The sequence below is a fragment of the Tiliqua scincoides genome, chromosome 3, assembly GCF_035046505.1.
Source record: "Tiliqua scincoides isolate rTilSci1 chromosome 3, rTilSci1.hap2, whole genome shotgun sequence".
Classification (NCBI taxonomy): Eukaryota; Metazoa; Chordata; class Lepidosauria; order Squamata; family Scincidae; genus Tiliqua; species Tiliqua scincoides.
Genome location: NC_089823.1, coordinates 831374 through 856150, shown reverse-complemented (window position 1 = coordinate 856150; position 24777 = coordinate 831374). Strand labels below are relative to the sequence as shown.

General features: G+C 56.6%; 4 protein-coding genes across 4 annotated transcripts; all 4 read left to right on the top strand.

The window, feature by feature from the left end:
• Nucleotides 1–786: 786 nt before the first annotated feature.
• On the top strand, nucleotides 787–1746 carry LOC136643887 (olfactory receptor 52B2-like). The gene has a single exon (XM_066619301.1). The coding sequence runs from the start codon at nucleotides 787–789 to the stop codon at nucleotides 1744–1746; it is 960 nt and encodes a 319-aa protein (XP_066475398.1).
• A 2871-nt stretch (nucleotides 1747–4617) lies between these two features.
• On the top strand, nucleotides 4618–6111 carry LOC136643629 (ubiquilin-1-like). The gene has a single exon (XM_066618795.1). It carries the CDS (start codon nucleotides 4618–4620, stop codon nucleotides 6109–6111), a length of 1494 nt encoding a protein of 497 aa, XP_066474892.1.
• A 4496-nt stretch (nucleotides 6112–10607) lies between these two features.
• Nucleotides 10608–11987, top strand: LOC136643886 (ubiquilin-1-like). Its single transcript, XM_066619300.1, has one exon. It carries the CDS (start codon nucleotides 10608–10610, stop codon nucleotides 11985–11987), a length of 1380 nt encoding a protein of 459 aa, XP_066475397.1.
• A 7337-nt stretch (nucleotides 11988–19324) lies between these two features.
• LOC136645439 (ubiquilin-1-like) lies at nucleotides 19325–21106 on the top strand. Its single transcript, XM_066621677.1, has one exon. It carries the CDS (start codon nucleotides 19325–19327, stop codon nucleotides 21104–21106), a length of 1782 nt encoding a protein of 593 aa, XP_066477774.1.
• Nucleotides 21107–24777: the final 3671 nt, after the last annotated feature.

Genomic DNA, 24777 nt, shown 5'->3' with positions numbered 1-24777 from the left:
GACAAAGTAAAGCTATCTCCCTCCAGGCTGAGCCCCTTAAACCCTGGCTGGCTGGCTGGCTGGCTGGCTGCTGGAGTGAGCAACTAGACTTGGTTCCCTCCGGAAGGGGAGCTTCCACAGCGGGGAGGTTTATTCCTTGTCTCTTAAGGGGGCAGGGAGGGCGCACGGGGTCTGTGCCTTTGACATGCTTCCAGGACGTGCAGAGGATGACCTGGGGCACCCACATAATTATTTGGTTAATCATTTTCAAAGTTGTGTGCAGAAAGCGAATTCCCTCCATGCGTCTGTGGCCTAATCTCAGGACACCTCCCTTCCTCCAACAAAACACACTGGCCAGCCGGTTCAGCTTCTGGTTGGAGTGGCTGTTGGGTTTTGGACCACATGTCACAGGGCCACGGATGGGGGGCAGCCACCCAGGGGTCAGGAGCCAAGAGAGCAGCAGGGAACGGGAAAAGTCCACATTCTGGCCAAGGGCAGAGGGGTGCTTCCACCAGAAAAGCGACTCTCTGGTGCGGCCCAGCTAGCCCTGCCAGCCCTGGACATGATTGACGCAGGAGGCTGAGCAAAGCCCTTCCCAGAAATGCCACTTGCAAAGAGTGTCTGTCCGTCTGTTACTTTCATCCTCAACCTTACACAAGTGTGGAGCCCCCCATGAGGGGGGAGGGGTCTTTTTCACGGGCAAGTCCTCTAAAGTGGTCCTGTGTGCTATCCCCTCTCCAGCCTCTCTCTCTCTCTCCCCCCCTCCCTACAGAAGCCAGAAGTGACCCCAGAGAGCACCATTCCAGAATGACCGCACTCAACCAGAGCAACTTTGACCCCATCACCTTCGTCTTGACGGGCATCCCAGGCCTGGAGGCGTCCCACGTCTGGATTTCCATCCCCTTATGCCTTATGTACCTTGTTGCACTCACTGGGAACTTGTTCTTCCTGGGCCTCGTTGCGACAGATCGCAGCCTCCACCACCCCATGTGCCTCTTCCTGGCCATGCTGTCGGTGACTGACCTCATGCTGTCCACGGCCACCGTGCCTGAGATGCTGGCCATCTTCTGGTTTGGGTCCAGGAAGATCTCCTTCGATGCCTGCATCGCCCAGATGTTCTTCACCCACTTCAGCTTCATCGCAGAGTCCACGATCCTGCTGGCCATGGCCTTTGACCGCTACGTGGCCATCTGTGACCCACTGCGTTACATGACCACCCTGACACCCTCGGTGATTGGGAGGGTGGCCGTGGCCGCCATCGTGAGGGGACTGTGCATCATGTTCCCAACCATTTTCCTCCTCAAGAGGCTGCCCTATTGTGGACACAGCACCATGCAGCACACCTACTGTGAGCACATGGGCATTGCGCGGCTGGCCTGTGCGGATATAACTGTCAACATCTGGTACGGCTTCACCACCACCCTCCTGTCCTCAGGGCTGGACGTGGTGCTCATTGCCGTCTCCTACGCCCTGATCCTCAGGGCCGCCTTCCGGCTGCCCTCCAAGGAGGCCCGCCTGAAGGCCCTCCGCACCTGCAGCTCCCACATCTGCGTCATCCTGATGTTCTACACACCTGCCTTCTTCTCCTTCCTTACACACCGCTTTGGCCACAACATCCCCAGCTGCATTCACATTCTGCTGGCCAACCTCTACGTGATCGTCCCCCCTATGCTCAACCCCATTGTCTATGGGGTAAGGACAAGACAGATCCGGGAGCGGGTCGTCCATGTGTTGTCACACATGAGGGCGACATGCTGCTGCTGCTAAGTCCTGATGCGGCCCCTGGGAAGAGCCTTGACTGAAGGTCGCTCACCCACCAGGCAGAACACCCACCAGGCAGAACCAGGCAGGAAGAGGAGTGCGCTTTGCAGGGGCCCAGAGTGCAGAGCAAGCAGGACTGGCTGGGCCGCTCTTCCCGGGATCTGCACGCAAGCGTGACCAGGAGTGGCTTTCAGAGCCGGCTTAGCCCCCTCCCACTTCTGCATGCGCTGCGGCTTCTCTGTCCTCAAGTGTGGGCGAAGCTCTTCACCACCAGCAGCTGGACTTTCTGACACTGAGGGGTCGCAGTCCACGCCGTCCTGCTGCTCACGCCCGCGGTTCTGCTGAGGGGAGCAGCCCGGTCCTTATTGCTGGTCCCAGGAACTTGGGCACAGCTGCTGATCAGGTGCCGCTGTGCCTGCCTCTACAGCTTGTTTTCCTGAAGCTATGTTCAAAATAAAACCTGGGAAGGGTGCACTGCACAACCCCCTCCATGCCCATTGCTGGCATCCACGCGCCTCTCAGTGGTGCACAACCCGCAGAAGCATTCTCTTGTGCCTGCATGGACCCCTGCAGGAATGGGGGGAGGGGAGGAGCCAGGTGCAAAGGAGGGCACCAGGGTGCAGGTCTCTTGTCTTGGGAGCTCCCCGAGGCAGGCGTTTGGTGGGCTGGCCTGGCTGGATTTACACGAGAAGTGCAGAGAAAGCCTGGAATCCAGGCCAGCAGAATCCGCCTGGCTAAACCACTGTGGGCTCTGGTGGGCTCGGCCTGGGCTGGGTCTGCTCCCATTCCGGAAGGGACTGACCAGGAGGGTACACAAGCTCATGGTTTTCATCCATCTGCTACCCTGCCTCCCCCCCCACAACCGGGTGTCCAAGGGGCGTTACGTGTTGTCCAAGGGACAACATATAATCAGCACAATCAAATATTGATCAGCACAACCAGAAGAATGAAAACCAGGAAAGAACAGCCTCAACCAACGCTGGGCAGATCATCAGGAGCCTCACAAAATAGCCCAACAAGAGAAAGGTCGTGTAAGATCCAAGCACAACACAAATAAAGCAGTAAAAACGAAAACAAAAATGCAGACCCCCCCCCCGCAACACAATCCAGAACAGCAGCACAAGCCCCCCTCTTTAAAACAGCCACACAGACCCTCGTGCCACACTATAGGAGGCAGCCCAAGGACCACCTGCCTGAGTGTGCAGAGCTCCCTTCAAGGGGAGGGAGTTGCTTAGTTGTGGGGCTGCCAAAGGGAAGGCCCTGCCTCTTGCTGTCACCCACCTGGCCTCAGTCAAGGGACCCCCTCGATGGAAGGGAAAGAAGCTGTCCTGAGCAGTCACGGCTGGAAGAACGCACCACACAAGAGAGCTGTCACAGCACATCGGGAGTTGTGACAGAGCAACACAGACACAGCACCCCAGCATGTGCAGGCAGCGCTGTTCTCTCAGAGTCAAGGCACAGGGCACGTCGCCCGGCACCTCTTCTCCTCACCCACTGAGACACCCCGAGCCGGGGCCTGGACATGCACAGCAGGCACCTGCACAAAGCAGTAGCCCCCCCCCTTCAGCAAGAAGCCCCCTCAAAGGCCGAGCAGGGCGATGCATCCCAGGCGGGAGGTGACCTGGTGCAGCTTGTGCCCGTGGCAGGTAGTGGGGGAGGCAAGGGGCCGGCTGGTTCAGGGTTGGTCTCAGCTGGGGCAGGGGGTGCCAAGACAGAGATCCAGACATGGGGAGGGGCCCTCCTTTGACCTCATGGGGAGGAGCCTGTTCCTGCCAAGGTGGCGCCAGGAGGAACCAGAACTGCAGTCCTCAGCAGTGGCTTTGCCCCCCTTTGTGCTCCCTTAGCAACCACAGTCCTTCTGCCCAAGGGGGCACTTCCCTCTGCTGGGAGATCCGGCAGAGGGGCTGGAGAAAGGGAGTGGAGCCCCTGCTTGCCTGAAGGTGCTCTGCCCCCTGAAATGGGGGAGGGATGCCACCATGTTCTGGGCTCTCGCACTGATTTAAGGGCAAACGCCTACTCCCCGTCAGCAATCTTTGGGCTGCTTTAGGCCCTGACACTGCACGCTCCTCATAGGTGAATGACAAAAACACAGTTGACAGTGACAGCATGAGCAAGCTGGGCCTGAAGCCGCCCAAAGAGCCCTGAAGGGCGGTGCGGTGACACACCTCTGTCTGGGGGCATCGCTGAAGGTGGGCTGCCCCATTGCCCCCTTGTGGTGCCACTGAAACTGCTGGCATCTGTGGCCCACTCCTTTATCTGAAGCTAATCATAGAAGCAGGTAGTTCTGACAACAACGCAAAGAACAAAAACCTGATCCGAGATGAAACAAGAAGTAGAGACAAAGCTGCACAATGCAGCAGCAGTAGTGGTCAAAGGGGGCCAGCGCCAGGCAGACTCCCGTCCAAGGGCAGCACCATGACTGTGTCCACCAAGTGGGGAAGGGAGTCTCTAGCGTTGGATAGGCCAGCCTGGGAGAAGACGGTCCTGAAGGCAACCTGGTCCCAGACGGTCCACCTTTGAATGTGACGGCAGTTGTGAGTGTTCCAGGAATGGAGTCTGGAGAAGGGGGAGCGGAGTCTTCAGAGCCGCTCTGCCACTGTGCCAAGGGATCTGGGATCACTCACAGTCAGCCAGTGACCTCAGTGGTGACCTCACAGACCAGGGATTCCGCATGAGAAGGTTGTGTGGAGCGCCTGGGTAGGGGGGGAGGGGGAAGAAGAAGAGGAGACCCATCGCTTGCCTGGTGACGGAGCAGAGAAGGCAGGGCCACCTTGGGTCGTACTTTCACTGGGTAGCGTGAAGGAACCTTATCTCTGCTCCTCACCCTAAAGTGCCTCTGGCTTTTCCCAGAAGGAAGAATTGAAACTTTGCAGCATTATGGTTGAAAGCCAGAAAATTCCTGGAGTTGACCTTGGAGCCACCACGGAGCCTCCAGTCGTCCGGATTGTTGTGAAGACTCCCTGGCAGAAGGAAGAGTTTCTTGTCCGCAAGGACATGTTCGTCAGAGAGCTCAAGGAACACATTTCCCGGCACTTCTCCTCTTCTCCCGACCACGTGGTGCTGGTGTATGCTGGGCGGATCTTAAAAGACCACAAGAGCCTCGGCCAACATGGGATCCACCTGGACAATGATGCCACCGTCTACGTGGTCCTCCGGGGGCAGCCCTCTAGGCAGGGATCTTCGACACCTGTGAGCAGCAGTGTGAACCCGGGCGCCCCCCGGAGCAGCACCTTTGCCAGTGAAGGCCTCCAGGAACTGACCACCAGCCTGGGCCTCAACACAGCCAACTTTGCGGAGTTCCAGAGCCAGCTGATGTCCAACCCTGAGATGATGCTTCAGCTCTTGGAAAACCCCTTTGTCCAGAGGAAGCTCTCCAGCCCCGACCTGATGAAGGAACTGGTCACCGACAACCCCCAGGTGCGGCAGGTGATGCAGAAAGCCCCTGAGATCAGTCACGTCTTCAGCTCTCCCGAGGGCATGAGGTTGGTGGTGGAGCTGGCCAGGAACCCGGCTGCTGTGCGGGAGATCATCAAGTCCCCGCCCCAGGCCCTGAGTTACCCCAGGAGCGTCTCTGGCGGAGACAACAACGGTGCCCTGCAAGACCTGTTTGTGGAGGGGCTGGAGGCGGTGCCAAAAGTCCTTCCCAGGCGGCTTGGGACCAGCCCCTCTTTGGGCTCCCCAACCTTCGACCCTGGCCAAAAGGCAGCTCCTGCCCGTGCACAGCAGCCTTCTCCCCATGCTTGGCCCCCCAAGCATCCTGCTACCCAGAGCCCTGCAGCCAGCAGCCATGAGCACAGCAAGGGAGAGAGTGGCAGCTTGCGGGGAGAGGCTGGGCAACTGGCCTCCACAGCTGTCAAGAACCTGCTGCACCAGATCATCAAGCACCTCCTGCAAAACATTGTGAGCGCTCCTGGCAGGAGTGCCACCGGGCAGGGGCAGGGCCACGCTCCAGACTTGGTGGCTAAGCTGCTCCGGAGGAACCCCGCAGCCCCCGGGCACTCCCGTGAGCAGGCTCCCCTGCAGGTCCCTGCGCTCCTGCAGGAGATCCAGAGCACAGATGTCCTTCTGGCCAGCTGGAGCCCCAAGGAGATACAAGGGCTGCTGGAGATCCAGCAGAGGCTGCAGGCCCTCGCCACAGATGAGCCCGCAGGGAGGCATGGCAGGAGCGGCCGGCCTGCCCGCAGGGCCCGCTCCATCACCTCTCTCTGTGATGCGCTGCCCCCCACACTGAGAGTGGGGCACCAGGAGTTTCCTGCCCAGCAGATCCTGCAGCTTCTGGTGGGCACTGATTTCCCTGCTGGTGCAAAAGCTGCTGCCAGTCATCTGCGCGGCTCTTCAGCGCAGCCGTCACCCAAGCAGAAGAGAATGTAGACAAGGCAAGAGGTCTCCTCGGGAGGAGGCACTGGGCTCCCCTGGCGGTGGCAGCTGCGCCGATGCTGGAGCTTCATGAGGGAGGAAATTTCATGGTTTCTGATTAAAAGGCTTTAAATCTTTCAAAAACAATCTCTGCTGTTGGCCTCTGTTTGGGCTTTTCCAGACACAGGGAAGGCGGGTTTGGGGCACAGTTCGCTTCAAAGGTTGTGCCAAAAAAACTGCCAGGTGGGAAAATTACACCCAGAAAATAGGGCAGCGGAGACGGAAACCGGTTCAGGCGACCTTCGGACATTTCTGTACAGGCAGAGAGGCGTTTGCCTGGCACCAGAAGGTCGGCTTGGCTGGAGCCAGCAGAGGTGCCCCAGTAGGAACATTCCATGGTGGATGTGCCAGGACTGGCAAGACCCACTTGGCCCCTGATGGTGCAGGTCCTGGGCAGAAGGTGTGCCTGGCAGAAGGTGGCTCTTTGCAAGGTGGCTCTGATGAGACAGGGCTTGCTTCTTCCATACATCTCCCTTCTGCACCTTTTCCATTTCCACTGTGTCCTTTCTGAGATGCGGCAATCAGAACTGGACACAATACACCAGGTGTGGCCTTACCATAGATTTGTACAACGGCATTATAATATTAGCCGTTTTGTTCTCAATACCTTTTCTAATGATCCCGAGCACAGAACTGGCCTTCTTCACTGCTGCCACATGTTGGGTCGACACTTTCATCGAGCTGTCCACCACCACCCCAAGATCTCTCTCCTGATCTGTCACAGACAGCTCAGAACCCATCAGCCTATATCTAAAGTTTTGATTTTTTGCCCCAATGTGCATGACTTTACACTTACTGACATTGAAGCGCATCTGCCATTTTGCTGCCCATTCTGCCAGTCTGGAGAGATCCTTCTGGAGCTCTTCACAATCATTTCTGGTCGTCACCACTCGGAAAAGTTTGGTGTCGTCTGCAAACTTAGCCACGTCACTGCTCAAGCCTGTCTCCAGGTCATTTATGAAGAGGTTGAAGAGCACCAGTCCCAGGACAGATCATTGGGGCACTTCCTGTCAAACGCCTTATGTTCTTCACCGCTCTGCTAACCACCACCCACCTGCCCCCTTATCAGCAGCAGTGAGCAAACAGCAGGAGGGCCTGGGGCAGCGGAGCCAGCTGGGGGTTCAGGCTTAGGGGAGTCCCTGCTGGGTGCCCAAGCTCAGGCGACTCTGGCTTGATAGGTAGGGTTGCTGACCCTCCTGGATTGGCCTGGAGCCACGAGGATAAAGCACCAGTCTCCAGGTGGCTCCTGGATGTCTTAACAAGGCTTCCAGGGATCTCTAGCAGAGGAAGCAGTCCCTTCCGGAGCTGAAGAAGCCGCTTTATTTGTGACTGCGGTGCTCGTGGCATTTGGGGGAGGGGTGTGTTATGTACATAAGAACATAAGAACAGCCCCACTGGATCAGGCCATAGGCCCATCTAGTCCAGCTTCCTGTATCTCACAGCGGCCCACCAAATGCCCCAGGGAGCACACCAGATAACAAGAGACCTCATCCTGGTGCCCTCCCCTGCATCTGGCCTTCTGACATAGCCCATTTCTAAAATCAGGAGGTTGCACATACACATCATGGCTTGTACCCCATAATGGATGTCTTTTTTGAGATGCGGCGACCAGAACTGGACACAATACTCCAGGTGTGGCCTTACCATAGATTTGTACAACGGCATTATAATACTAGCCGTTTTGTTCTCAATACCCTTCCTAATGATCCCAAGCATAGAATTGGCCTTCTTCACTGCCGCCGCACATTGGGTCGCCACTTTCATCGACCTGTCCACCACCACCCCAAGATCTCTCTCCTGATCTGTCACAGACAGCTCAGAACCCATCAGCCTATATCTAAAGTTTTGATTTTTTGCCCCAATGTGCATGACTTTACACTTACTGACATTGAAGCGCATCTGCCATTTTGCTGCCCATTCTGCCAGTCTGGAGAGATCCTTCTGGAGCTCCTCACAATCACTTCTGGTCTTTACCACTCGGAAAAGTTTGGTGTCGTCTGCAAACTTTGCCACTTCACTGCTCAATCCTGTCTCCAGGTCATTTATGAAGAGGTTGAAAAGCACCGGTCCCAGGACAGATCCTTGGGGCACACCGCTTTTCACCTCTCTCCATTGTGAAAATTGCCCATTGACACCCACTCTCTGCTTCCTGGCCTCCAACCAGTTCTCAATCCAGGAGAGGACCTGTCCTCTAATTCCCTGACTGTGGAGTTTTTTCAGTAGCCTTTGGTGAGGGACCGTGGAAGTGAAATAAAAAATTTATGTAGTGAAATAAAAAATGATAAATGTTTAGCATGGGAGGCACTAACACTGCAGGAGCCACGGGTGCAGAGAAGAATGTGGTGCTTGAACGGCCTCCCTTGCTCCAGAGAGCAGGGCCTTTGGGGCGTGATGGTAGAAGAAGGCCGAAAGCTTGCCCATTCTGTGGGTGGCTGGAGGGCCTGGAGCAAGGAAAGCATCACGCCCACGTGTAGACCAGTGGGTGGCTTTGGGCTCCAGGGTGTTGCAGGGGGAAGCTAGACAGCCATTCAATGCCCAGGTAACCCTGTGATGCTCGGGGAGCTGCCGCATGCCTTCCCGAGCATCACTGAATGTCCAAGAGGGAGCTTTGTTTGTGCCTCTGGTGCTTGTGGGATTTGCAGGGCAGATCAGCGTAGGGTGAAGCTGGGAGTTGGTTGTGCCAGCAGACCAAAGGGACACCCCTTCGTAATTGGTATGAGTGCTTCAGTGCTAAGAGTGCTTCAGTGTGGTTGGGGGTCTCCGTCCCTCTTGCGGTGTGGCCCCCGCAGTGTTGCAGGTGTGCTTGAGAACTGAGCACGTCACTTTGGCCATCACATGCTGGGCCACAGTCAGATTCTCCTGAGCAATTTATTCGTGATCCCAGCTAGACCACATGATGCATATTCTGAAAGCCAAGGAGATCCTGCAAAGAGTAGCAGCGTCTTCTGCCGTGTCTCAGGAGGACACACAGACACCCAGTCCTCAGAGGCAAGAATGGCAGCTGGGCAGAGCTCCCTGGGACCAGTGGAGAGAAAGTGAATCCCGTGGGATTGGTACATTTGTGGACACCAAAGTGAACCATAGTAGTGTGAGCCCTTCCGGAGCTGGCTCTGCACACTTCCCACCCATTGCAATGAACGAGGCCCATGTGCGTGCCAGGCACAGGCAAACTCTCCCGCACATCCACTCCTCCAACCACGTGCACAGGAGCAACTCCCTGCTACACCTCAGCCGTCCTGCAGTGTCTCCTCAGCAGAGTGTAAGAGAGGGCTGAGCTCCGAGCAGAGGCAGGCTGAGCAGACCCAGGTGACTGGGCGGGAGGGGGCAGAAGCCCGGCCCCGTGAAGGCTGTGGACAAAGACAGACGGCAGGGCAGGGGCGTGCAGCCTGCAAAAGGGAGGCAGGCAGGGGACACAGCCAGGCACAGGCAGGGCCCAGAGGCAGTGAGAGGTGACCTTGGGGAAGGCATGATCGGGGGGGGGGGGCAGACAACCCAGTGCAGGAGAGGTTGCAAATGCCAACAGTAAGGACTGGAGGCTTCAAACCATGAAGGGGGCGCTGTGGTGGGAGGGACCTCAAGGAGGCGATGCAGGTGCAGCTTCTTCTCCTGCGGGTGTCCGGAGTCCACTGGGTCCCTTTCATTGTTCCCAGCCTTATTCTTTGGTTTCAGATGACCCAATGACAAAGCGCGCTCTTGCGACAGCGCAGACCGGCAAGATGCGCGTTCCGCTGGCACAGGCCCTTGTTCAGGTTGGGCCAGGAGTCACTCATCCAAAGAATCCAGAGCCTGGGCACTGCATGTTCAGAGCAGCTCACATTTTCACAAGACGTAAAAAGAATAGTAAGCCAACTTAGAGACACCGTGAAAACAGCCACATGGTGAAAACATCCGTTGGCCAGGTTGCCATGTGATAAGTGCCACGTGATACGTCACTTGTAGGCTGTGACATTCCGACATTCCTCCAGCTTCAGCAGGAGCACAGACCCTCTCCCGTCACTGCCTGCCCCAAAGCTGGAGCCGTCCCTTCCCCCTCTCTGCCAGCTACTCTGCAGAGAACAGGGGCTCACCCAGCTCCAGGCCTCACACAGGCTGGGGCCCAGCTCCAAGCAGGACCTGGATGCAAAGAGGGGGGAGGTGGCCCTTTGGCCAGCCACCAGCTGGCTGGCGTGACATCATTTGTGACATCACAGTGAAAGCCCCCCCCCCACTCCTCCTGCAGTGTGGAGAGCAGCTACTTGGCTCAGGGGGAAGGGAGGAGGGGAGCAAGAGAAGGGACAGGGAGGGCCCCGCCAGGTGCAGTGTGGGGCAGCCAGTTGCTCTCTAAAGGGCCCCCCAGCCGCAGCACTGAAGCAGTGCGGTCCCGGGGACAACCGGCCTTTGGTTCCCTCTCCGCTCAGCCAGAGGCCATGGTTCCTCCCGGGTGAGCGCCTCCTCCGTGCCTCATGGACACAATGGACAAAGACCAGGAGGGTGCCACGGTAGCCTGCCCCGTCATCACGTCCAAGCCCAGCTTCATCTGCGTCACTGCAAAGTCCCCCGGGGCCAGCGCCCAGTTCGTGCTCCCCGAGGACAGCACCATCCAAGAGTTCAAGGAGGAGCTTGCCAAGCACTTTGACTGCCAGACCGGCCAGCTGGTGCTGGTCTTCTTTGGCAGGATCCTGAAGGATCACGACACCCTCCAGCAGTGCGGGGTTGGCGATGGAATGACCGTCCACCTGGTGATCCGGTCTCTGAAGAGAGAACAGGAAGAGTTGCCCCTGCCCCCCTACGCGCCCAGGGCAGCAGTCTGTGCCGCGACGCTGCCTGATAGCCACGTGGCCTCTGCCCCCTTCAGACTCGGCTCACAGAGTCCGTGGGGCCCCCAGGAGACCGGCCCCTTTGGGGCAGAGTGGCAGCTGGTGCCCACTTCCGAGAGGATCATCCAGAAAGTGCGGCAGGTGATTTTGGCCAACCCCGAGGTGCAGCAGCTGGCGCAGCAGGTTCCAGCCATCAGCCACATCCTCAACAACCTGGACATCATGAGAGTGATCCTGGACAAGATGAGGGAGATTGTGGACCTTGCCAGGAACCCCGACCAGCTGCAGGACCTGAAGAGTCCAGACCAGGCCCTGATGGGCCTCCAGAGCAGCATCCCCGGGGGGGACAACCCGCTGAGGCAGTTGAACAGCGAGATCCAGGAGCCGGGGCTGAGCTCAGGACAAGACCTCTTCCTTGCTGGCCCTTACGCCCCCTTGGGGAGAAGTCCCTGCCCAGAGCAGGCAGGCGGCCTGAGGAGCCCGGGGCCAGGCACGGAGGCGCTTCCCGTTTCCCGCAGCTGCACCAGCATCTGCAGCCATGGCTGCTGCGCTGACGAAGGCGGCCTCTTCCAGACCCTGGCCGGCCCTCTTGGACACTCCTCCTCCACATCCAACCCTGAGCCCTCTGCTGGGATAGGAGGGTTCGGTGCAGGGGGTGCCCAAAGCCCAGATGCTGCGGAGATCCCCACATTGATTGTGAATCTGTGCAACGCCTACACCAAGCGCATGATGTTCTCTCTCATGCAGAACGCACTGCTGGCCTCTCAAGGGACTGAGGCGCCGCCGGAACAAATCCGCCAGCAGATTCTCCACTTTGCCCAGCAGATGCAGAGCCCAGAAATGATGGCCGCCATGTCCAACCCCAGGGCCATCCAGGCCTGGGTGCAGATGGAGCAGGGCCTACGGACCCTGGCCGCAGAAGCACCGGTTCTGGTCCCCTGGTTCGCCCTGCGCCTGCAAGGTCTGGGGTACTCTGCGGGAGTGCCCGCGGGGCTCAGGGACCCTTCCTGTCCAGAATCGGCTGCTTCTGAGTAGGACTCCGGCCAGCCCCTCTGCTTCCTGCACGGGCTGCAGCAGGCAGTCTCGAGGGCAGCCCCACCAAGCCCCAGAGATCCCGTTCTGGAGCGGAAAGGAGTCGCTGCTCAGGGGGTGGGGATCCTGTTGTGGTCGAACTGCTGGGGGTGCCGGAACTGTGCCAGCAGCAGCACCGCAGTGAAGAAGCAGGGGGTCTCCTTCCGTTGGGGGTGACACTTGTGGGCTCCAATGGCCAGCCCAGCACGATAAACAAAAGCAACAATGCTGCCTTCCTGGCCTGCCTCTCTGAAGCCTCTGTTGAGCCTGCCCCTTCCGCTGGGCACTGTGGAATCCCACAGCCTGCAGGCTCCCCCCCCCGCCCCATGCGCAGAGGTGATGGGGAGAAAGAAGCTGGGTGGGAAGAAGGTCTTCTTCTCAGACCTTCTTGGCCTCAACACTGGGGGTTCCAGGGGCGCAGGTTCTTGCTCCCCAGCTCGCCCCGTTGCTGTTCCACATGTTGGGGATCCCACTTCTGGAGGGTGCGGTGGTGATGGTGCCTCTCCTCCCCCCTGCAAGCTGCTGAGGCAGGGCAGGAGGTGCCTCGGTCAACCATGCCTGCTCCGTGGCGATGCCAAGCGAGATGCCAAGGTAGGCATAGGGCAGTGGTTTTCAAACTGGGGCGTTGTGACGCCAGCCTGAAGGCCCTGGCCTCTGCCCCCTTAAGGGGCAGGGGCAGCAAGGAGGCAGGGAGGAGGCAGCGACGCGATCCCCAGGATCGTACCGCTAACGGGGCTGCAGGGACTGGGATGCGCTCGTCAGTCCCTGCAGCAGCGGCAGTCCTGGGCTTGCTCCGCTTTCGCTTTTGACCAACTGGGGAGCCTGCAGACACTCGCACGGGGCTCCCCGCACCCCTGACAGGCTGCTGCAGGGACTGGTGAGCACATCCCAGTCCCTGCAGCCCCCCTTAGCGACACGATCCTGGGGATCACGTCACTGCCTTCCCGCACCCCCACAAAGACCTACTGTGGTTCAAACTCTCCCTGAGACCTGGCATCAGGTCTCCTCCTCTCCCCTGCACCTGCAGGGGGAACCTTAGCCACTGGCGTTCCTGGGACCAGCACGGCTCCCACCTGCTCAGGCCATGGCCAGTCCCTGAAGGCAGAGCGAAGCAGAGGCCTGCAACCTGGAGCCTCGCAGGGAGCCACACGGAGGTGAGTCTCCCCCACCAGGCAGTGGCTGTGCATGGCCCAGCAGCCCAGAATCCCAGCCGGAAGAAGGGCCAGAGTCAAGTCACCAGGTGACTCGAGAGTGGGCAGTGTGATCTGCATGGCAAATCACTGCACCTCCAGGGTGCCCATGATTGGTGGCCACTCCCTGGCAGGTCTTGTTCACAGGAGTGTTGTGGGAGGCAGCCTGAAGGGGCTCTAGGAGGGCAGGAGAGGGAGGCAGGAGGGCTGCACAGGCAGGTCACAGGGGAACAACCCCTCCCACCCACTGCCACCGGGTCTGCCTGCCTACTAGGGGAGTAGGGGAATAAGGGACAAGATAAGGGAAGTTGGGGGAGCTGGGGGTCAGGCCAAGGAGGGACGGAAAAGCAGGGGGCTGAGCTTGAGCAAGCTGAGGGGACAGAAGGAGGGGGGTGGAGAAAACTGGGGAGGGGGTGTTGTGCGCAGAAGAGCAAGAGGCTGAGCTCCGCCCGGACCTGGGGCTGCTTCGTCCTCGTGTCTTCCCTGCTGCTGGCGCTCTCCCCACTGTGGCCTCAGACAGAGCACATGCAGCAAGGAGGAGGCGGTTGGGTGCAGAGCTGGACAGGGGTGCCCACCCAGCAGAGAAGCCTGGGGGACCTGCTTGGGGTACAGACGGGCCCAGTAGGTTTGTCCTGGCAGTGCCTGCAGGGGTGGCTGCGAAAGCGAAGCCTGCTGCGGACTGCAGGACTGGCTGAGCGAGAGGTGTCTTCCTCTGGCAGTTTCCGTCTCTGCAGCCAGAAGCAGCGCACAAGAGAGCAGGTGGTGCACGGCCAGCTTCTGGGCGTGTGCCAGGAAGTTTTCCTGGGAGCACCAGTCTTGCCAGGGGTGCCACCAGGGGCATGCGGGGGGTGCTGACTGCACCAGGCATCACCAAAATAACTCATAAATAAAATTTTACCTTATCCTCATTCATATGGCTGTGGGTGTTAAAATGGCCGCTTAAAAATGGCAGCCGATCGTTTCTGGATAGCTTCAGAGTTGCTGTGGATGCTCCAAAAGTTTCCAAATGGCCTCTGTAGATGCAGGACGTAGCTCCAAGGTGGCTGCAGGCAGCCACGGACAGGCACTGGGTGGCGGGAGGTGAGTGACCAGCAACAAGGACAATTGCCAGTCATTTTTCCATTTGTGCTGATTGCTTGTTTCTTCATTTCAATGTCCCTCATCTGCAAAGGGTGGGTGTGAATTGGCCTTCTCTGACCAGGTGTTTGTGTAGCTCTGCTGGCTAGTGGTAGCATGTTGTACTGAATCCCTGCTGTGTAGTCACAGGTGCAGCTCTGCCCTTGGATATGCTGGTCACGTCATCCTTGCGCTTGCCAGGATGGGGAAGCTTGGTGGTGTGGGCGTTTTGCAGAAGGGATACTGCACTGTTAGCGTTCTGTCCATTGATACCAGGCAAATTTCCAGTCCTTTTCATTTGCATATATATGCCTGCAGCCAACTTGCAAATGTCCTGGCCAGGGACAGCAAGATCTGGAACGCTATTTGATGCCACCTGGTCAGAATGCTTGATGGTGCCTACAGACTTGTTGTGCAGTGAGCTACAGCAAAGGGAGACAGGGAGCCTGACATGGGGCTGATTTCCTTTTTGCTGTGCAGTTCATGGTACATTTTGTTTTCTCGGAGGATGTTCATATATGCTAATAGATAAAGTACCCGTGCAACTTCCAGGGCTCTGCTATTGTTCTCTAGAGCAGGGGTTCTCAAACCAGAGGGTCGCGACTCACCAGCCCAAGAAGACCTGCCTCTGTTCTGTTAAGGGCAGCAGCGGACCTGAATGTGGCAAATGCCCCAGGCGCAGAGCCCGCGCGCCTCTAGGACCACGCAGGAAGTCTTCCTGAGGCTCCCGGCTCAGTCTTAAATGGTGCTTCCGGTTTGCCAGAAGCACAGTTTAAGATTGCAGGGAAGCCTCCGATGGCTTCCCCAGTTGTCCTGGAGGCACATGAGGCTCCGTTTTCACTCCAGGTGAGTGGGGGGCAGCTTTGGGCTGGGGCACCATTGCAGAACTGGGGTGCCTTGAGGGAAGGAGGTCAGCCACTGGTTAAGGGGCACAGGCGGGAGACAATGTGATTGTAAGGATTGTGCCTCAGGCTTGTTTTTTACTTACCTCTGCAGCACTCCCTGCCCCTTAAAACATTTAAGAAATGCAATTGAGACCCACAAGCACATTTGTTGATTTGGAGGTGCGGGGATCCCTGCAGAGGGCTCTGCGGGGCACCCCACATCCCTCCCCAGAAGCTGCTGAAGACAGGTAAGTAAAAAAGAAGCCCCTGTGTCCCTGGCAGTGGCGCAATTGTTCCATCACATCATCGCCAATCCCTCACCCCCGCCAAGACTTACCTTGGTTCTTGGTTGTGAGTTTGAGAACTGCCATTCTAGAGTTTCATAAAGCCCTTTAGCACCTTGGTGGTTTATCCCATGTGGGGTGAGTGAGTAATCAAACTGCCTTTAGTTCTGGAAGAGGCTGGAGAAAAATAACATGCAAATGAAATGGTTCCTGGAACTTCCAAGTGGGAATCATTTTGGAATCAGCCACAATCTCTCTGTGAAAGAGAAAGCTACAAAACGGAGACAGAGTGAGGCTTTTCCTTAACTGTTGTAAGCCAAAAGTCTTTTAGTGGTCAGGTTATTTAATGCCTCTGAGGATATTTCAGTGTATATATTTATCTGTGTTCTTTGTGTTTTCAAATACATAGCACTTGTCTATGACGTTTATATCCTACCCTTATATCCAAGGAGCTCAGAGTGCTGTACATAATTCTTCTCCTTCCCTTTCTATTTTCATGACAGCCTTGTGAGTTAGTACCACTAGGAAAGCTTCGCATCACAAAGGAGGGGGAATTAGACATCTCATTGATTTCAAAAACCAATTCCACCTCCCAACTCACATATACAGGACTTTAATTATACTTCCAGGAATGTGTGTACAACGAAGCGTATTCATCAGACTGATGTCATACATGCCTCCCAATGGAGTTACACTGTTTAATTGTCTTCTTTTGGAGGGTGATTTAAGATGTAGGGAAGCTTTTACTGGGCTCTTGTAAAAATAGCAGGGTCTTTTTCAAGCACTGCTTCTGATGGAGCCAGGGGACCTTTTCCTCCTAAGTACAAACGTTTGGGCCTGGATCAACCCACCTGATATAGCCAACCTCTAATAGATACAAGTGAACTCATGAACATTGATGGGCATTTAATGTAAAAGATGGCAAAGTTCAATGCGCATAAAATGCAGGGAGGGACCCCATCTATTCAATCATTCCGGGTCACGCTTTGTTTAAGCGCTTGTCAGGATGGCTGCACACGCAACCTGCTGCCCACAGAACATCGATGAGAACACATTCTCGGGGTTTAAGTTTGAATTGTGGCTTCAAAAGCACTGACACGTTATTTACAGTTATTGTTGCTGTTCATTACTGCATTATTACATTAGTGAGGCGGTCCATGGGGTGCCGCCAGGAGTTACCGCACTGGGTGACACCAGCCCCGGTGATGCCTCTGTGCCAGCCAGGCATTGCAGTTTAGTGCATCAGCAGAAGCCTCTGGGCTGCGGGGAGGGAGGGGCGCGCTTGCTGCTGCCAGACTTCCCCCAGAAGCAGGTCCTCAGCTGCCTTCTCGGTCCCAGAAGCGCAGCCAGGTTCTCCTCCAGTGGCAGAAAGAAAGCCAAAGCTGCCTGGGGACTGAGCCAGTCTGGGAGGGAGAGGGTCAGTGCAGCTGACTGGCGGTCAGATGCTGCCCTTGAGCAGAGGCGGGTCTCGGAGTGCCTTCAGCTGCCTGCCTTCCACGACCTGGAGCTTGGTTTCCCTTTCCAGTTCGGCCCAGAAAGGCTGCGGAAGGGAGCCCCTCTGCTCTGCAAGCCAGGCCTTGCAGGCAGTAAAGACAGCTGGGTGTGTCCTGTGGCCTGCCAGCCCTCCCTGTTCGCTTGCAGGCCTGCACACCACCAATCTGCCTGCTTGCCTTTGCCTTTAAGGCAGGGAGGAGGGGGAGGAGAGGTCTCCCAGCAGCTCCTAGTCCCAATGGTTCTGCAGAGCCTCCCTGCCTCAAGGCAGCCTACCTCTGAGTTCCAGGGGCTGGAGACACCTAACAGGAGGTTCCGTTCTCACCTCTACTTGGGAAGCGGGAGTCCCCATGAGAGGAGCGCGCCCTCCAGTATTCAAAAAAGAAAATGGCAGCCACGTAATCCTGCGCCTGTCTCCTCAAAGGTCAGGCCCAGTGAGTTTAATGAGACTTACTCCAGTTAGATGTGCATTGGGTTGCAGCCCAGGTTGCTGCATCCCAGCAAAGTGCAATTGTTCCAGGTGCAGGACATTCCCACAAGACAACTTGTCCCACTTGACTGGTGCGGGGAAAGGCGTCAACACCCCTCCCAAACTGTGTTGTGAACAGGCCCTGAATCCACCTTGCTGGACCTTCTGGATTATTACTGGACAATTCAGGAAGCCACTTGGTGGAACTCGTGTCCTGTTAACCATGTGAGCACAAGCCACCGTGTCCACACTGCTGTGTGTCCCAGCCTGGATATTTGTTGCCCCTTGTGCCAAGATGAACAGAATGCCTTGTCCGAGTTCACACCTAGTTGTCCTGTTGATGGTAAAAGAGGATTCCGGGCCCCTGGCCTTTCTCAGGAAACCTCTTCTTTTGTTTCCAAAGAATGCACGGCTGATCCACAAGGAAGGGGCCTTGGGGATCATCACATCCCACCCACAGGCCTACCATGGGGGAGTCCATGCAAAACAGCCAGCCTCCCATTTGACCTGGGCGTCTCCATGTCCTCCACAAGCCACTCGTTCTCTTGCTGAGCTCCTGCGTCAGTGGTGTCTCCCAGCATGCAGCCAGACCCAGCCTTCCTGTTTCTCTCCACGAGCCACATGTGCACTGGCCGTGGTCAATTCAATGTGCATTCCCTCCCTGGGTGGCAGGGTTGCGAATGCCTCCACCCTACAGCTCACGCCTCTCAGGTTTCTCAGCAGTGAGGGCCACTGGGACTTAGGACACTTTCCATATGGAGGCCAGAGACTGGGGAAGGGTCAGCGCTGAGTGGCTGTTGGCAGCAGCAGTTAATCTCGGTAGACGGGACGTACAAGGGGCTGCTGCCAGGCCATGAAGGGTTTCCCCACTGGAGATGCTGGTGGGACACCAAGCCTGGGATGTCTCAGGCAGATTGAGGCCCCGGGGCATCTCTCCTCGAGGACCTCCTGCATTCAATCTCCATCATACTTCGCTAGGGCTGGAGGCTTGGGCAGCCACCTCCTTGACCTCAGGCATGATCCGGTTTGTTCTCCTTGCAGCACTAGGGCCCCACAGTCGGTTGCTTCATGTGCCCAGAAAGTGGCTCACTAGGATGCTCCCCAATGGGTCGGGAAGGCCCTCTTCACCTACTTGCCTCCCAGCTTTGCTCTTCAGTTCTGCCAAGGCACAGTCACATCCCTTCTGTGGCAGAAGCCAACCTTCTGGGCTGCCAACACACCCGCTGACCGATAAGATCTGGCAACCAAAGAGCCACGTGTGCCCTGGAGAAGAGCTGCACGAGCAGGACTCTGGTGCTTGCTGCCCTGAGATGCTCTCCGCAAGTCTCACAGAGCTTCACACCCAGCAAGTTTCCCACGGGGGATTCCAGTCTGGGAGGGGGCAGGCAGGTGTGTGGCATTCAGAAGGGGAGGGGACAGCCCTCCAGGTGTCATGGGGCCTCTGCCCTTTGCAAGACCATTGCCAGGCTGCTCAGAACACAGGGGTGTGGCGGAGGGCGGGTGGATTGGCTTTCAAACTTTATTGGGGGGGCAAGGAAGTGTAACCCACCAATGGCCTCACACCTCTTTATGAGGTCAGCAGTGACGTCACAGTCCAGCCCAGTTCACAGAGAGGGAATGGCCATGGGGAGCAGCAGGGGGAGAAGAGGAACATGAAGGCCCCTGCCAGGTTGTGAGCCAGTGGGAGAGAAAGACAACATCTTGCTGGTATGTGCGCTCTGGCCTTGGCTGGTGTTGAGACACAGGGGGGCAGCAGACCACTGGGCCCCTTCCCACCTCTTGACTGCATCAAGCCTCAAAACACAGGGCAGGCCCCCCACCTCCCTCCTTCTCCCTGCACCTCTGCTGGTGAGGCCTTTGAGCAGCGATGTCTGAGAGCAAGAAGAAGTCCCCAAGGGCTGCCGCCGGCTATCAGGTCGTCAAAGTGACCGTCAAGACTCTCAAGCGCAAGGAGCAGTTTGAAGTGGCTGAAACCACCATGGTCCAGGACTTCAAGAAGCTCATCTCTGAGCGATTCCAGACCCCCCCTGAGCAGCTGTCACTGATCTTTGCCGGTGAGATCCTCAAAGACCAGGACACCCTGGCGCAGCACAAGATTGGCGATGGCTCCAAAGTCCACCTCTTCATCAAGTCACAGAAGAGACCTCTGGGGAACAGCGCTGGGCCCCTGGGCGTTGCAGCAGCAGCAGCGCCCAACACTGCCTTTCTGCAGGTGCCCCCTGCGAGCCTGCTGCTCTCCAGTGAGCTCCCCGAGCACAGCCTGGACCTCTTGGAGTGGAACAGCCAGCCTGAGGAGCTGATGACCTCCTGCCATGAACTGGTGGCCCAGACCATGGAGAACCTGCTGCTGCAGCTGGTCACTCTGAACCTGGACGCCTCGGCCTTGAACAGCAACCCGCTCCTCCTGGGCTTCCTTGTGGGGGTCACAGGCATGAACGTGCTGGGCCTGAATGCCACGGACGTGTCTGACTTTGTGAGCGAGGTCCAGGAACAGGACGCGACCCGGCAGGAGCTGATCAGCGAGGTGATGCAGCACCCGTTTCTGCAGAACCTCTTTGGCGACACGGAGCAGGTCCGGCAGATGATCCTGTCCGTCCCCCAGATGCAGCAGCTGGCGGAGCAGAACCCGGAGATTAACCACATCCTCAACAACTCGGACTTCCTGCGAGAAATGATTGACATTGCCACAAGCCCAGCCGTGATGGACGAGATCATCCGGAACCACGACCGGGCCCTCAGCAACCTGGAGAGCATCCCGGGCGGGTACAGCGCCTTGCAGCAGCTCTACAATGACATCGAGGCCCCCATGCTGAACGCAGTGCAAGCTCAGTTCCAGAGCAACCCCTTCGCCCCCACTGAGAACAAGCCCTCCTCGGGAACGCTCAGTCCTCTGGCCCGGACGGAGAATAGGGAGCCACTGCCCAACCCCTGGGCGCCCCAGTCCAGCAGCAGCAGCAGTGACACGAGCAGCGCCAGCCCCAGCCCTGGGCAGGGCTACATCCTGCTTGCCTTGGGCCCTGGAATCAGGCCCAGTCTGAGCAAGTCCGAAAGCATCCAGAACATGGTGCACCAGCTCACAGAGAACCTGGAGTTCATGCAGAACATGTCCAACGCCCTCTCCAAGCCTGACGGCCCCACCCAGCTCTTCCTTAGCCACTGCAACTCCCCTTTAAGCCACAGCGTTCCTCCGCCTCCAGGATGGGCGCAGCAGCTCCCCACCAGGCTGGCCAAGTCGGAGGCTGCAGCACTGCTGACCAACCCCAGAGCCATGCAGGCCCTTCTCCAGCTGCAGATGAGCCTGCTCACCCTCACCAGGGAGGTGCCAGATTTCCTCCAAGCCCTGACGGACCCAGACGTCGAGCCGGAAAGCATGGAAGACTCGGACGAGGGAGAAAGCCCCTCCTCGGACACGGTGAGCCTCCTCTCTGCCGAGGAAGTCCTGGAGCTGGAAAGCGAGAGCGGCAACTCAGGCGCCGAAGAGGAGGAGGAAGACATGGAGCAGGCGCCCACCGTCACCTACCAGGCCCAGCTGCAGCAGCTCCGCGCCATGGGCTTCCAGAACCAGGAACTGAACCTGCAGGCCTTAATCGACACAGAGGGAGATATTGAAGCGGCAATTGAAAAGCTAACCAACAGCCGTGCATCCTAGCCACAGATTTAGCTTTACCTCTTGTAGGGTCACCTGGCACACTAAAGTCAGCATGGTGGATATTAGAGTGGCCTGGCCTGGTGCTCCTTTGCTGGTGCCTCCAGGGAAGAGGCTCTGCTGGTCGCATTGGGGAGGCGGGCCTGGCACTCTCCGGCCTGCCCGACTTCCTGGCTGCAGGCAAAGCCAGTCCTGCCCACACCGGTGCACTCTGTGCTTCACCCAGAGTGTCTGTGGCGGGAAAGGAGTGTGCAGGTGGCATGGGTGGGGCTTGCATGCAGTCTTTTCTGTGCCAAGGGCATTGCTCGCGTTATGGTTGTGCCGCGCCTGGCGGAGGTAGACCCTGTGAGCTCCAGACCTCCGTGTGGGATGCCCAGGCACAGATACATGAGAGTGAGGGCCACGTCCTGCTCCAGCACACGTGAGGGAAGCTGCGAGGACCTTGAGTGCCTGGTCCTGTCCCTCATTCACAGCCTGCAGCACTCGGCTGACTCGCAGGGCGGGGGATATCCTTAAGGGCAGCATCAGAACTGCCAGGGAAGGGACTGTCTCTGGAGCATCACCTCCAGGTGTGTCTGAGCAAGACTTTCTGCAGGCCAGCGGAAGCAACGGTGCGCTAAACAAACCCCTCACGGTCTGGCTCCAGATCCATTTATTTTGTCCATCCCTCCAACAGCAGTGCCAGATGCCTCCAGCAGCTCACAGGCAGGGCACGGCAGTGCTGGCCTCTCCCCCACCCTTTGCCCCCAGGATCACCTGGACACCCTGCCATGCAAACTGAGAGCAGCTCTGGGGCACAGCTACTCAGGTGCAGCTCACGCAGAGCCCAGCTGGAGAGTGTTTCCTCTCCCCGCCATTCCAGGTGGCTTCCCTGCCTAGCGATGAGGTGCCCTTGCCTTGAAACTAGGAGCAGGCGAATGAGGCCACCTGGCGGAGCACCACCGTCCTGCACAGGCCCTTTGCACGCTGTTGAGCAGAGAAAGGGCTGTGGCTGGCTCCTCCAGCACACCCTGACTAGAGGGACCTGCAACCCCTGGCTGCCCACAAGCACAGCAGCATCCCCGACAGGGGCTCCCTCTCTGGCCTCTGCTCAGAAACCTCCTGCCACAGAGTCCACCACCACCTGAGTCAGGCTGTGCCACTGGCAGGCAGTCCGTGCCCTCAGGGAGTTCTTCCCATTTTCTTTCTCCGTGGTGACCACTTGATTGTAAAAACCACCAATGTTTTATTTATCGCCCAGAGACGAGGAGCTGCCAGGCTACGCTCTCTAGAAATCTCTTGCCCCCAGCTCTGTTCCCAGAATAAGCACATGCCTGCACTCCCCACTGCCAGTACTGGTTTGCTGGGGTCCTGGGGCAGAGCCCTGCCTTCGGGCCCCACAGCACCCCACATGACTCTGAACGTGTGGTACTCAGGTTCGGGATGTAAATGTTACCAAGCTGTTGGGGAACTGTGACCCAGCTGCAGTTCATTTCTACATTCGTGTCAGGGGGAAAGCGCCAAGCATGAAACCCTTGACTTCCAAGGGCAACGTTCAAAAGACTAGTGAGAAAGAAGCCAATGCGAAAGGTCTCTGGGGTGCATGGAGGCTGTTGAAAATAACAGTAATAGAGACCCAGCTAGAGTGTATTCCACTGGTTCCCAAATTGTCAGTTGGGACCCAATTTTTGGTGGGCTACAAAACTGACAAGCTGACACCCAAAGGGGCAGTAGGTGCACATTTGTTGGCAACCTTCAGTCTCGAAAGACTATGGTATCGTGCTCTGAATGATGGTTCTGGAACAGCGTCTAGGTGTTCCAGAAAGGTGCACATTTACTCACAAGTCAATGGACCATTCAACACTTCCAGCAAACTAGAAGAAAATCCCTTCCCCCCCCCCCAAAGCTGACAAGGAAAATATACTGAGCCTTATGGAAAGCAAAATTGAGCCACACGTGTGTGTTTACTCATGAGTAGGTGACCATGCCCCAGTTCTTACCAAAGGCCAGGCAAAAGGGAACACAAGGCCAGAAGAATGGTCACAATCTGATGAATGTGGCGCTTGACAAATGCTCCACAAGGCAACCCCCCCCCCAATATTAAAAAGGATAAAAACAGAGGCTTGATTGGCTGATAAAATGAAACTTTTTTTAGTCTCATACAGCTAGGTGGGTCCCAACAGAGTGTTATTTTTTTAAAGGTGGGTTCCAGTGCTAAAAGGTTTGGGAACCACTGGTGCATACCACAGAGGAGGAAGGGTTTGGCTAAATTTCCTCCTGAGTAGAAATACTTTGAGACCGCTTTGTTTTCTTCACATTCTTTCTTAAGATACTCGTAAGATACTCTCCCCCCCCCCCAAAAAAAAAATTCCTGTTGCATGCAAACATCTGGGACAAAACAGATGCCTTTGGGAGAGAAGAGCCCTTTGTATGAAAAGGGTCCTTTGTGTCCTCAGAGCAGCTGGTGCAGAATGTTGTGTTGACAGGACTTTGGAACACTGCAGGGGCCAAAAAGAAGATTCTCCACAGTACAATCCTAGGCATGTCTACTCTGAAGTAGGTCCATTACAGACAATGGGGCTTACTTCCAGGAAAGTCTGTACAGGATTGCAGCCTTATTTACTACAACAATTTGTTTAGAAAGCCCAAATAATGAAAGAAAAACACTGATCCAGGAGCCACCCCAGCAAGGGGCTTCTCCCTCCCCTCCATTCCCCTTCCCCCAGTGGCTGCTGAAGCCCCTCGGGGCGCTGAGGCAGTGGTGGAAGAGTTAGCAAGGCTAGACCGTCCCCTAGGGAAGAGAACAAGGGGGGCAGACAGACAGAGGCACACCTCCCACTGGCCCTGCTCAGGTCCATGTCTGCTTATCTGCACAGGCCTAGGCATGTCTACTCAGTAGTAAGTCCTGCTGTGTTTTACTCTCAGGAAAGTGTGCACATAGGAGGACTGCAGCCCCAGAGACTCACAACTAACAAAATAAAATTAGAAAAGCATTAGAAATGGTGTAAGGGAAGAAACACAATTCAGGTAACAAACCAGATTGTATTAATAAATAAAATACTACCTAGAAAAAATGCACAAATGCATTTGCAGTCTCACTGAAACCATTCCCCTGAATGACATTCAGTCTGGTGGAGTAATCTGAGGTCTGACCACCTGAAGCCCTGAATGCAGGCTGACCAGATGTCCTCTTCTTCCAGGACAAGTCCTCTTTTTTAGCCTCAGGTCCTGGAAAAGAACTTGAGTCCTTCTTTTCCCTGTAAGTAGGCAGTGCATAGCCTTCTTGCCATGAATAATTATATGTAATATAGTTTTAAATTTAATCATAAGTAACATATTGTTTAAATTAATGATATACAAGTGTTTTTAAGCTTTTATTTTGTCATGACCTACATTTTTTTGAATATCCTATATTTTGGGGTGCCTGGGATGCTTACGGCTCCCATATCTTATCTCTGTGCCATCTGTGAATTGACCCGCACCAATGACTGAAGTACCCAATGACTGAAACCAAAAACGGAAACTTTCTCTTTCTCTGGCATCCGTCACTCAGAGATAGGCTGCCCCTTAAACCTGGGGGTTGCATATATGGTAGTCACATAAGAACATAAGAACTTAAGAACAGCCCCACTGGATCAGGCCATAGGCCCATCTAGTCCAGCTTCCTGTATCTCACAGCGGCCCACCAAATGCCC